Source organism: Halichoerus grypus, chromosome 11 (assembly GCF_964656455.1).
Source record: "Halichoerus grypus chromosome 11, mHalGry1.hap1.1, whole genome shotgun sequence".
NCBI lineage: Eukaryota > Metazoa > Chordata > Mammalia > Carnivora > Phocidae > Halichoerus > Halichoerus grypus.
The window spans coordinates 37,355,928-37,369,752 of NC_135722.1; the positions used below are offsets into that span (position 1 = coordinate 37,355,928).

The 13,825-nt window shown below is 48.1% G+C and overlaps 1 protein-coding gene across 9 annotated transcripts in view; it reads right to left on the minus strand.

The window, feature by feature from the left end:
• NAV2 (neuron navigator 2) overlaps window positions 1-13,825 on the minus strand; it is a 711,830-nt gene that overhangs the window by 19,162 nt on the left and 678,843 nt on the right. For 8 of the 9 annotated variants that reach the window (XM_078058306.1, XM_036077556.2, XM_078058305.1 and 5 more), the window contains 5 exons: window positions 8,280-8,433; window positions 6,885-7,047; window positions 6,054-6,154; window positions 3,819-3,914; window positions 1,852-2,020 (listed from right to left, as the gene is read on the minus strand). In XM_078058306.1, coding sequence (XP_077914432.1) covers window positions 1,852-2,020; window positions 3,819-3,914; window positions 6,054-6,154; window positions 6,885-7,047; window positions 8,280-8,433 — 683 coding nt within the window. Of the gene's footprint in view, window positions 1-1,851; window positions 2,021-3,818; window positions 3,915-6,053; window positions 6,155-6,884; window positions 7,048-8,279; window positions 8,434-13,825 lie in introns of those variants that run through there. The other variant, XR_013442389.1, reaches the window with a different exon arrangement.

Consider the following 13,825-nt stretch of genomic DNA (forward strand, 5'->3'; position numbering starts at 1 on the left):
AGGATCCACCCAAGGTTACTTGTCTAAAACCTAAAGTAACTCTGTTAAAACTCACCTTAAGAAAACTAGTGTATGTAGGTAAAAAATATATTGAAGAGCATTTAGTCTATTTTTTTTTAAGATTTCATTTTTAAGTAATCTCTACCCTCAATGTGGGGCTCGAACTTACAAGCGCGAGATCAAAGTCACGTGCTCTACTGACTGAGCCAGCCAGGTACCCCCATTTATTCTATTTTATAATAGTATCTTCCTTTTACATAATTATTCACTGCAAATAGACCCCACAAATGCATTTATATGCTTGTTTCTAATCCCCCCCTCAACCGAGAATGGCCCCTACATGCAGGAGACTATTCCAGAATGACCACGATGAAGGTTTCTAAAGGACTTATCTTCCGGGTACAGGCCTAAGACTTTCCTGGTACTGAGCTCAGTGTAGCCTACACTGGTTGAAACTCGATGCGAAGTGCGGAATGCAGGGTCTCTCGTCTAAACTTAATAATGAGGAAAAAACCCACAAAAACATCTCTCTCTACATATACGCTGCTCTTTTGGTCTTTTGCCCTAAAACCCCCTGGGAATGACTGTTCTGCAGATGAACCCACTGCAGGGCACGTGTTTAGCATTCCCGCTAAAGCTAGTTTGGGGTAGGTTCCCGTCACTTGCACCCGAGGCCACGTGTGTGCAATTGCGCTTGCTGGTAAGATAAGCTGTGCGGTAACGTTAGGCCCGTCAATGGCAGAGCAAGGTGTGGATTCCTGCTCCTAAGGAATGGTGGGGTGCTTCTGGAAAACCTCCCAACCAGGAAACAAAGCTTGCATCAAACAACCCCAAAAGTGCCCTGTTAAAACTACAGTCAAAAGCTGTGAGTTAGGGGCGCCTGGGTGGCTCAGTCGTTAAGCGTCTGCCTTTGGCTCAGGTCATGATCCCAACGTCCTGGGATCGAGCCCCACATCGGGCTCTCTGCTCCGCGGGAAGCCTGCTTCTCCCTCTCCCATTCCCCCTGCTTGTGTTCCCTCTCTCGCTGTGTCTCTCTCTGTCAAATAAATAAATAAATTCTTTAAAAAAAAAAAAAAAAAAGCTGTGAGTTACAGGGAAGTAAGATGGGACAACCTGAAGGGTGAGCTTCGCACAGTGTTTATTAATCTATTCTTTGGCGGCGGGAGGTTCATAAAATAGAGGGAAAAAAGGGCTTTTGCAGTCAAATATATTTGTGTCAGACTGGATTCAATAGCCTTACTGACAGGAGTCAGCGTATCCGAGGCTGGAGTTAGTGCACCTGGCACCCGTACACTCCTATCTCTCTGTCCCCTGAACACAAATGGGTCTAATGAGGCAGTTTTCTAGACTTATTTGGCCAGGATTCTCCCCCCACAAGAATACTTTGTGGGCCTAGTGTTCCTTGGAACACACTTCGGCCTGGGGCCTAGCATCCCTAGGGGATGAGGCACCCGGAAGGGCCAGCAGCGCCATGCGTGGGCACGCGTGGCCCTCGAGCACATCGCAGCTCCCACCTGTAGAATGGGACCACGTCCAAGGCCAGCTGGCAAGAGTAACCCGTGGGTACTGGCGGAGCCCCGTTTCAGCAGGGCTATTAAGATTCCAACATCTCAGAGTCATAAGGCTTAATGGGACCTTTTGTTATAGAACTTCAGCAATAAACTAAAATTGTTTGCTTCCGGTGGTGTGGAAAAAGCTAAAGGCCATTGAACTTGCTTAGATAAGAAGGACTGTGGTTGCAGAGGTAGAGAAGCCTACCCACACACACTGTGGCCATGGTTTCTGACGCCAAGTCACAAAACAAAAACTGCAAGTCCTGAAAACTCCAACTTCCGCCATCGGCCAAATTACCTTTGACAGTCACAGAGATGGTCGTGTTCTCGCCGACCAGATAGCCACAGGGAAGAAGCTCGGGGGTCTCGGAGGTGTTGCTGCGCTTGATTTCCCCAATGCTGTAGCCCAGAACACTATCTGAATTCAGCCCCAGCTGACTCACGGGGTCGACGTGGATGATGTATTCCTGGGAAGAATAAAATCAAGACCCCATCAAAGATGTGGCTAGAAATCTGCCCATGACTCATGTTTTTCTTGGGTGATTTATGATCATCTTCTCTCTCAATTGATGCCTGGGTTGAAACCGAGCTGTGGAACAAGGAGGGGGAAGAGCTTTCTATGGGGATGATGACCAAGTATCACAGGCCTCTTCAAGTACAGATTTATTTGGTTAGTGATGTGGAGGGAGCCCTAACACAATCGTGAACGTTTAGTCTGGATGAACCAGGCAAGGAAAAGTTAGACTGCTTTTCTTAAATTCAGATGAAGTCCTGAAGACACCAGGGCCTGTGAATAGTGCTGGAAAATTCATGAGAAAGTAATTCGGACAAGAAATCTCCCCACCAGCCCCTTCTCTTGGCTCACAGCAAACTCCACACTTACGATAAAAGAAGCAAATCCCAGGGCTGCAAGAAAAAAGCAGCTTTTGGTCTTTAAACAGGAAAAACTGTGTTTAATTTGGAAAGTATGCCCTCTGAGGTGAGTGACCAAAAGGTTTTAGGTCAGTGAACCTGCACCGAAGGTCCGTGGACGAGGAGGTAGCTGGACGATGACTGACGTGGAATATCGAGAACAGGCCTCTCTACCTTTAATGGTCTCACTTCCTCACACGTGACGCCCCACAGGCTCTTTTCAGCCCAAACTGTTGTCTTTTTAATCTAAGATTAAACTGCCCATCAGCAGAGTTCAGGTTTTGGCTCTAGGAAGCAGGATTTGTCTGCCCTCAGCCATCCACATCCCTTGGCCGGTCACATTTCCACAGCCTGCCAAGATGGGGAAGGATCTTTGGCCAGAGAACAGAACACAGGGCTTCCTGTGGGTGAAGCCACCTGAATCTAGAAGCTAGAAAGAGACCACAGTGGACTGGGTAAGTCAGGTTTTAAAGTCAGACCAACTCAACTAGACCAACGTGGTTGTGTTCTAGCTCCATGATCTTGGGCAAGTGAGCTGACCCTTGCTTTCCTCCTCTTTAAGTGGGAAAATAATAGGACCTTCCTCACAGGCCTGGAAATAAATTGGGGTAATGTTAGCATGGTCTCTGGCACCAAAAATGCAGGCTACCAATAATGCTTAGGGGATATGATTAATGAATGCTTATGATTGCTGATTCCCTTCAGGACAGTAGGAAAAAAAAGGTACAAAAAGCTTCTTCCAAACCATCTTGTGCTTGCAGGTTCTCCTCAGTACTCATGAGTTATTTCTCCCATGACAAACATCCACACTCACTCCAGTGATGTGACTAGAACAAATACGAAAATAACTATGCCAACATCTTTGACTCTGGACATTGATCAGATGTTAATGTCACATGAAGCACAAATCATAGACTCTGAAGTGTTGGCCAGGATGCTGGGCAAGTCAGATCAAATCCCACAGAAATGAAGAATGGAAATTTGAGGTCTTAGCCCTGGCCACGGGGCACTCAATTCAAAGTATATTCAATAGGACACAATTCTAAGGTGAAGAGAGAATTTGGATATTAGCCGTTCACCATGCGAGGCTCAAATAACTGCTTGAGGCCAGGGAAATGACTCTCACTGGCTGGCCAACCACTGCCAAGGGTAGCCAGGAACAGGCTGGCCAATCACCAGTCTGTTCTCACCATCCCCCTGTTACCGGAGTGCCCAGAGACAAGTACCAGCAACACAAGGGTGGGGGCAGACCCAAGCAGTGGCCACGTTCAGGACACAAACCGCCCCTTCCCTCCCGGAGCCCAGGCCCCCACTTCAGGCAGACTACCGTAGCCGTCCTCTTAAGACACTTACTTTGAACAGTCGTCTAACCACCCCATCGAGCACATCCCACTTCGTCTTGCCACTAACTCCAATGCAGCCAATAAGAAAGAGGTGTGGTCTGGAATCCTAAGGGTAAGGAAATGTACGCAGGTGAAAAACAGGCGGATCTTTTCTGACACAGTTTAGCAAGGACTCAGATTGCCTTAGGACTCCACCAATGGTTTGAGAGGGGGAATAAAAGTCCTATTTGTTATTAACACCAGATACAACGTAGATGGAATACAATAGTCTTAAAAACTTTCCCTGCTCTCTTGCAAAAACAGTAGTCCATGGGTCAGGAAGAGAGGATCTCCTCTCTGGAGTTTAGAACCTTCTACTAAAGGTGTGCCTTGCATAGCGCATAGATCACATCCCTTGCCTGGAATGCTCTCCCCTCTCCTGTCTGCCATCTCTCCCTTTCCAAACCTTGCTTGCAAACTCACCTCTTCCAGGAAGCCTTCAATGATTAACCCACCAGGCGCAGAGCTCACATTGCTTCACCGGTTCTGTACATAACTGATATATTATCATATTCTGTACTTGTTTATTTTTAGGTACTTATGTCTTACTTGTATATCAAGTTTATCTCCTTGCTAGATCTTAAACTCCTTCAGAATAGAATACGCTCAATTATTTTCTTTTTTAAATAATGTTTATTGCTTTTCTACTAATTAAAAGTTAAAACATACTCAAATCAGAAAACAAGTAAAACTCTGTGAAGTTCACAAAAAAATACTTTTTCTACTGCTTTTGAATTTCACCCACAGGGCTCTCTGCACAGGGGGGGTTAACTAATCACAATGATTAAAGAAAAATTAATAGAATATTCCATTTGGTCGCATTTTAAAATCTTAGCTCTGACATGCTCAGAAGAATACAGAATTAGGAGAGTGGCAGCAGGCAGTTGGGGTGTATGTGGCAGTTAAGCAAAATCAGCAGAGAAAAGAGCACCAGTTTTATGGTGAGAAGATCTGGCCTCACCAGTTCCCTTATAACCTCAAGTAAATGATGCTTGGGCGCTAGGTTTCAGTTGTAAAATGGAGGGTAACAACGTCTGGTTGACCAACTTCATCTGGATACCACAGTGATCCAGAACAACAGAGTTTTTAAAAGGGACTCAAACTTCTGTAAAATGTAGAATCTATCTGCTCCTGTTGAGGATCATTGGGTTAATGCATATCCCCAGGTATCACCTGAATTTTTTGTAAGAATGTTCTAAGAATGAATTTTCCCTGATAGTCCTATCATGCCACTACTTAAGCTCTGAAAATAGACTTCTTTATATTTATTTTTATATGTAAAAGACACATATTTTTAGGTTAGATGAGGAGATAATCACTGGCAGCTCCAAAATCTGGGCCTCCCCACCTTCAACAAGACTAGAGAGCCAGCCACACAGTGGAATCCTCTGGCAAAGAGAGTCTGGCTGCAGACAGCTCTGCTGTGGTGGGCACTGCAGGGTTCCCCGGCACTCCTAGGCGACAAACAGCGTGTCGGCAAGGATGCTGAGAAACAACAAACAAAGAGCTGAAGAAGGACTTGAAATAACCCCTCATGAAATCTTCCTCCGCTTATTTGAGAGATGGTCGTTATAGCATCATGTGGATTCAATCAATGGCTAAAAATCAACTCTGTCAACCCCCATCCCCTACCCCCAAAAATAGTCCCTAGTGTGGGTGTGGCCTCCTCAGGCTCTGGAAGAGAACAGGAACTACTCAGAAAACTCAAGATTCCTCAGTCTTGGGGAGTTGGGACGCCCCACCGGCTTCACGTCAGCCACCTGTGTGGCTCGGCCCCGTCGGTGTCCCACCTTGTCCGCGGTCTCTGAACACTGGACAAGACTGGTGCTCTTGGTCAGCTGCATTTGGTCAGCTTGCTTCTGTGCCTTCTGCGCTAAATGTGCTTAGCTGCCCCTGAAGGGCTTTCGGAACACATCAAATTCAGAAAAGCCGTTTCTGACCGATGTTAGCGTTTAGTTAGTTCCGTGCAAGGGCGACACGGGAGTATCTTTAGTACTCTTTATTAGACTTTCCAAACGCGAGAGGGAGGAGGGAAGGGCCGTTTGCTTACTTTAATCGTGTCAAAATGCTGCTGGGGATCGTGGTTAGGTAAGGAAAGTGTTAGTAGTACCTCCGAATCACCTTCGGTGCTGAGGTGATACGCTCTGACGATGCCATCTCTACACTAGGTAGGGACAAGCAGAGCAGGGAAAGGGATCCGACTAACCTCCTTCCACTTCATTTCCTCCTGAAAGCTGACAACTATCTTAACATGCCTGCCTCCTTCCTTCCGAGCCGAGCATTCACCAGTGTCATCCAGCAACATGTCTGCGAATGGAAAACATCAACAGCCTTAGGCACATGGGGACAGCAAAGCCGGCTTCCCGACACCCCCGCTGCTTGTTGGCACGGCAGCGGGACAAACCAGGTGTCGGGGTGCAGGGAAGTGGGGTGGGGGAAGGGGAGAGGGCAGAATGGAGAATGCAACCACAGAAACCAATGGTGGACCAACCAAAGAACCAGCAGGCTGACGATGCACTTTGCCAAATGGAAGTGCGAGGCAGAGGCTCAACCAAAACGATAGCAACGCAGCGTCATGGGTAAGAAATCAAAGCGTCAGCCTCAATATGCTTACAAAGAAAACCTACGTCATGTTCGCTCATGATGGTGCCGGCCAGGAATCCATCCTGAAGGCAGGAAGGCCACAGACCAAGCCACTGCCCCAACGGGGACCTGCTACTATGGGGTTTCTATGCAGCATTCGGCTGTAGGTCAGCCTCTTAAAATGGATCAAACAGAACTCAGCATGGTGGACAAGAGGATCCAAGCTAATGGCCTGGAGAACTGGGGGCACTGGAGCAAAGCATGACAGCAGTCTAACGGCTGAGCTCATGTCGGTAGCAGACGCACACCCAGACACATACACACACCCCAAGTGCACGCACGCCTGTTGCCTCGCCATTTGATCTTTTCATCTGCTTCTCTTGGGACTCCTGCGCGGAGAGTGGAGTGCCGGCTGCAGGCCCTGGCCTGCCCGCAGCCCCGGGATGCCACTCACCCAGGCTGGTTGACTCCGTGAGGTTCAGGCTGTGCTGGGAGAGGCCCATGGACTGCCTAGGGGAGGCCGAGAGGGACACCTGGGAGGGCGCCCGGCTGCAGCCACTGCCTTGAGACTCGGACTTCAGCCGGTCATTCTCAGCTTTCAGCTTCTCTATTTCACTCTGCAAAGAGTAAGGGAGAGGCTCGCTTACCAGGTGGATGGAACACGAGCAAGCGTCTTCTGGAGGAGGGACGGGAAAGTCCCGTGCAGGGATCAGGCGGGAATCCAAGCCGAGGCCCGGCCAGCCACACCATCGGCGAGGTCCAGCCGCGCTGGCTGTTCTTGCGCGCACACAAGACCCTGTCTGGCGGGGCATCTCCCTTCAGTCCTCTCCTTGTGGAGAGATGGCCTTTGAAGACCTCAGAAATGCTTCCCAGAGCCTGTTGCCTGAGTCTTAACTGAGAAAGAGTCTTACCATCCGCGAGGTTCGCGAGACTCTGGGCTTGACAGGTTTCTTTCCCGTAGGGCTTAGAGCCTTTAGGAGCTCCTCTGCACAGCGGACCTGAGAGGGGGCGCACGGTGTGCAGCAGTCCTACACACAGCTGAGCCTGGAGCTCTCCTTTCAGAGCCTCTCCCGGAACAAGCACTCTATGGAACCTCCTTTGGGAAATGTTGGTTCTCCAGTGAGGGCCCATTTGGCAGACCCCCCGGGCTCTTTCATCTCTACACTTCTACAGGGAAAAACCTACCATATGCACAGCACCGGGGCTGCACCCAGAGAAGGGGATGCCCAAAAAAGAACAGCCAGAAGACCCAAACGCCTTCTAGTCCAGGGGGGAAGATGAGAATACCTCTAGAGGAATTCAGATGAGGGCACTAACTCTTACAGATGCAGGACCTGGAGAAGCTTTGTAGAGGGGGAGGCTAATCCTTGAGGGAAGGATCCAGTTCGGCTGTGCAGAAGGCTCTCCCCGCGGAGGGAACACAAGGACTATGACACAGAAATTCCTGGCGCCGGCAAAGGGAGCAGTCAGGGGCTCCCTCTGGCTGATGAGTCTGGGAAGTGGAACTGCAAGTGGGCAGGTGGCAGATTCCGAGTACAAAGGATCCCACAGAAGCCCTCGGCAGGGTGGGGGGGTGGGAACCATGGTACGCGGAGCCACTGGAAGTCACACCAAGGGGGAGGCATGGTTCTGCCTGGGCTTTGAAAAGATTCGTCTCTGAGCAATATCTGGGAGGGCATGAGAAGAGAAGGAGCCTTGCTCCTCTGGAAAAGAAAGAGCAAAAAAGAGAGGAGGAGAGAAAGAGGCTCGCAAAGCAGAGGGCTGACACTTTCTGTGGACCTGGGGGCGTGGCGGACAGCAGTGCTCTTTCCAGGACAGCCTGGGGCTCGGCCCGTGCTCCGGGGCTCACCTGCATCCTGTTCATGGCCTCCCGGAGCTGGTCAAGCTGGTGTGCGGAGCTGAGGGCTTCTAGGCGGATGTCTGTCAGCTTCATCTCCTTGTCTCGCAGCTCATTTCGGAGCTGCATGACCGTCTCGGCTTCACTATCAATGCACTCTGAAATGCTAGGGAAGGAGAGGTGTTAACTGATGAGAGCAGCTCTGAGATCATCTCCCTTCAGTCCTCCACTGACCACCGGCCCATGTCCACCAGCAGGTTTGTTCGGCAGTCACCCTGTCTAACCAGCCGGCCGGGGCTTCCTGGAGGCGATAATACCAAAGCTCCTGAAATTCACAGACTGTATTGCTTCTCTACGCTCTTTCTTTGCAGAGCTCAGGCGATCAGAATGGCTTTGGTGTGCCTTCAGCAAAATTCCAATAATCTGGGATAAACAGGAGTCGGCAAAAGGGAGTAGTAACCTTCGGGGTTTGAAACCAATCCCCCTGTCCCAATGTGTACACAGTTGGGCCCCTGTAATGACACCGCATGGCCCTTGAGATCTAAACCGACTCAGAGAAGGAGGGTCAACTGTCTGTTTTAAAGATTAGACACTCTAAGGTCAAATAGCTGAGGGGTGATTTTTATTTGCCCCAAAGTAAAAGTAACCGAAAGATTCTAAAACTCAATCTTTTAAAAGTGTCTTAAGAGAGCAACATTCTTTCCTTCCCCCCACTTGCCCAGACTGCTTAAATAAGCTCATGGCAAGGAAGAGAAGCATCTCAGATCATCAGAAAGCAGACAGGAGGATATGACACAAAAGTCCCAGTTTTATGTGAAAACAGAACAGTTGTGTGGGGCTTGATGTCTTTCCAGCTGCATGCCAGATCGGGGGACCCGAGGGCCCCGTGGAGTCCCTCTGTCTTAAGCGGTGGTCCATCTAGGCTGGTTCCTTCTGTGATTAGTTAGGTTTGCTGTTCAGATACCTGACAAGGCAGCATTAAATGGAAGATCAGAAAAGTCATGATGAATCGCCATGTTAGAAAAGAGGGCTCTCTAAAAAAAAAAAAAAAAAAAAAAAAAAAAAAAAAAAATTAAAAAAAAAAAAAAAGGTCTGTTGATTTCAAAGATCATTGGATCCAGGGTTGGGGTGATCCAGAATGAGTAGCTTTCACATTTCTTGGACTGAAGATAGAAAAAAAGGAAAAGAAAAAAAAAAACCCACGTTCATAAAGTTACAAAGCTGAGGTTGATTATCTCCGAAAGACATGGTGAACATGTGGTCTCTGCAGAAATAATCGTGTAGCCCACTCTCCAAGACCAAGTCCTGGATTTGAGGCCAAAAAAAGCCTGACCTGTAAAACTGGTTGAGGGTGCGGAAATGTTCATTGCCAGAGGGAAACCATTTATAATTGTTAAAAGAGATGTAATTGTATTTTGGGGGCAGAAAGGACTAGAAGAAAAGTTTAACACCTGAATGGCCAAATCTTTCTGTTGTTATTTTCTCGACCTGCACCTGAATGGTTTTCATTTGAGAGATGCAAAGAGAGGAAAACTACCTCTGATTTTTAAAAGTGGTTAGCAGCCAAGGAAGTTTCTTGGCTTCAAAATCTTCTAAAACCTCTAACAAACTCCTGAAAATGTTATGATTATTCCCACCCTATGCCTCTGAGAAACTGAGGCTAAAAGATCTGGGATAAGAGGCTAGAAAATGTCTTTAGACTTCAGATCCTCCTATCGCTTCTCGGCCTTTTGCCTAAGATCAAGTGTAGACTTCAGATCCTCTTCTCCCCGCCCTACCCCCCACCCCTGTGCTTTGACTAGCCTAAGGTTTGTAAGGTTTAACTATATGGTCATGCCTTTTCTGGTTTGCCAAGGTTTGCAGAGGGAGCTCGCAAACACTGGTTTCTTCTTCAGAGAGGAGTATGGTTTCCTGGTTTAAATGGAGTGTAAAGTCTGAACCAAATTCCATCGTGACACTCCAGTCTTTGCTAAACCGCGCCCTGCATGGACCTCGGAGGCTCCAGTTCACTGCAGGGAATTGTTGGCTTCGATTCACACCATCAGTCTGGTGTGTCTGGCCCTCTGCGGCAGGCGTCTTGCCCCAGTCTCCTTCACAGGGTCTGTACCTTCCCCCTAGAAAGCTTTCACAGCAAGAGAGACAAGACTTCTTCAGCACCTGCCTTGTGGGATATATTACATGGGCTACTTCGCAAAACCTGGCCAGTGACTTTACAAAGAGAAGCAAACTAAGATAAGGCTTGTGTTGAGAATAAGTGCACCAAGAGTACCGTGCTCCCCCAAAATAGCCCAGTTCTCAGAAACACACAACTGCAAGATGACACGGGAGGAATATCCTACTCAACAGAGATGACGTTGAAAATTAAATTCTTTAAGATTTAATTTTCTAGCAATCTCTCCACCCAATATGGGCTCTAACTCAGAACCCTGAGATCAAGAGTCTGGCAGAATCCACCGACTGAGCCAGCCAGGTGCCCCAAAATTAAGTTCTTCTGCAACAGTCCCAGCTAAGTTTTAGTCTCTAACCCTAGTGCCCAAGACAGCACCTTTTCCCTTGGTTCCTTCTACACTAGCCTTCTGTTAGGTCTGATAATTTGGTTGCACTTAACAGGTTACCCCCTGCATGGCTGCTGGCTGTTCCAGGACCAGGGTTCTCGGCATCACTTCCGGTGTCTAATCACACTGGCCAATACGTAATAGGTGCTCAGCAAATGCTTACTGAATACATGAACAACTGTGCCAGGTATCTGATGTATATTATTTAATTTACTCCATCCTGGAGATGTATTACAATTATCCCCTTTTAACAGAGGATCATAGGGGAAGGGAGGAAAAAATGAAACAAGATGAAACCAGAGAGGGAGACAAACCATAAGAGACTCTTAATCTCAGGAAACAAACTGAGGGTTGCTGGAGTGGTGGGGGGTGGGAGGGATGGGGGTGCTGGGTGATGGACACTGGGGGGGGTATGTGCTATGGTGAGCACTGTGAACTGTGTAAGACTGATGAATCACAGACCTGTACCTCTAAAACAAATAATACATTATATGTTAAAAAAAAAAAAAAAGAAAAGAAAAAGAAGATAGTAGGAAGGGAAAAATGAAGGCTGGGAATCAGAGGGGGAGATGAACCATGAGAGACCATGGACTCTGAGAAACAAACTGAGGGTTCTAGAGGGGAGGGGGGTGGGGGGATAGGTTAGCCTGGTGATGGGTATTAAAGAGGGCACGTATTGCATGGAGCACTGGGTGTTATACACAAACAATGAATCATGGAACACTACATCAAAAACTAATGATGTAATGTATGGTGACTAACATAATAAAATAAATTAAAAAAAACCCAAAAAACAATTATCCCCTTTTAAAAAGGGGGAGGCTGAGTCCTAGAGAGATTAACGTGCCCATTAAAAAAACCAGGATAACAGAATTGGGATAGAATCTGGTGGGTCTCCTAAGTCTGGAGTCCATGCTCCTGAACTATATCCAGCAGGCACTCAATACATGCTCATCCACTTCATGGACTACTTACTGAAGCACCCTGATGCAGATTTTTTCCGACTCAGTCCCTAACATGTTACTCCCATATTTCCACTGTCTTGGCCAGATGAAGGGCTGGTGGCATACCTAATTTTAAACGCCTCAAGTGTGGGAAACACTGCCTTCCCATACCACCATTCTTTTCGCCCACAGGGTAGGAACTTTTCTGGGCCCCTGACTCCTCTGCCTTGGGTTTCTTCTTTGAACTTCCTCTCACATCTAGATTTGTACATTCTTACAAACCCTTCAAGGTTGGAAAGAAGCATTTGCTCTCTGCCCACACTCTGGAAAACCAGACCAAAAACAAACATCTCCAGTGTGCCTGGATGCTGTGGAATGCCAGAGAAGGGCAGCAGAGCCCAGAGTCTGCCCCGCCCAATCCCTACGGGGAGAGCGGGTTTGGAGGCAGCATTCTCTCGATGGCCACCGGGAATGCTGCACAGCCAAGTGCATCATCCACTCTCCCTCATCCTCTCCGGCTGCCCGGCAGCACTTGGCCCAGCTACCGCCCCCCTCCCAGCAGTTTCTTTTCTCTGCTCCCAGTTTCCTCCCACCTCTGCCCATCCCACTGGCTGTTCTCCTTGCTCTTTAGAGCACCCAGAGCTCAGTTGTTGGCCCTCTGGCTCCTCTCCATCTCTATCCAGCCCTGTGGAGAATCCTCCAGGTTCCCAGCTTTCAGGACCACCCATGAGCCCATGCCTCCCAGATCTATACCTGCAGGAGTCCCAGGCTGGCTGGCGCCTCCACATGGATGTCTCCTGAGCAGCTTGGACTTAACAGTCAAGCCAGAGCTCCTGAAGCCTGCCCTGCCCTGCCCATGCCTCCTACCCTTTCCAGAAACATACCCAGGTACGCAAGTTACAAATCTAGGAACACTCAAGGATTATTCTTCTCTTTCCCGCACACCTGACATCACCACGTGCTGTCAACTTTCTTCTAGAACACATCTTAAAGCCACCCAGGACTCACTACTACTCTGAGTTACCATTTGTTTCACCTAATATTTGAATGTCTGCAAATCCCACAGTAGCTACCCCCATGTAGCTCATACTGTACTTTTTTGGGTGGTGGTGGTGGTAGGGACAAAGAACAAAGAACTAATAACTTGAGGAACTCTACAGGTCAGGTGGTGACATGTGCCATGGTGAAAAACAGAGCATGGGTCAAGGGGGTGACAGGGAGTGTTGGCTGTGGTGGGGGTGTTATTTTATGCAAGGTACGCAGGCAAGGCATCAGTGAGAAGGAAACATCGAGCAGGGACCTGAAGAGAGAGACTATCTAGGGGAAGAGTGTACCAGGGAGAGGGCACGGAAAGGGCAAAGGCCCGGGGGTGTGTGACTGGAGTGTTCAAAGGACAGAAAAGAGGCCAGAGTGGGATGGACGAGGGGGAGAGCGCTATTAGCCTTTTATGTGGTTGCCATACTTCTACTCTTGCTCCCCCGAATTCCTTATCTGCAGAAAGGAGACTGATCTTTGTGAAACATGAATTCAGATGATCTTACACTCCTGCTTAAAACTCTCCAATGCATGGGGCACCTGGCTGGCTCAGTCAGTGGAGCGTGCGGCTCTTGATCCTGGGGATCATGAGTTTGAGCCCCACACTGGATGCAAAGATTACTTAAGTAAACTTAGAAGAAAGAAAAAAAAACCTCTCCACGGGGTGCCTGAGTAGCTCAGTCTGTTAAGTATCCACCTCTTGATGTTGGCTCAGATCACGATCTCTCAGGGTCGTGAGATCGAGCAAAATGGTTGTAGCTCTTTCACATCCATTTATCTTGTCTGATGCTTAGGATAGGATAAGTAGCCAACAACCATTATCCGAGTTTGACAAATAAAAAAATGGAAAACAGAGGGGTTAAGCACTTGCCCATGGCCACCCAGTGACACCATCAGAACAATGTAAGATTCCTTTCTCTTTCAACCTCTCCAGTCCTAAAACATTGGAAGAACATGCCCAGTCCTATGAAAGCATGATGTACAAAACTCCAAGGAGAAAATGAATGGTTAACAGGACACCTAT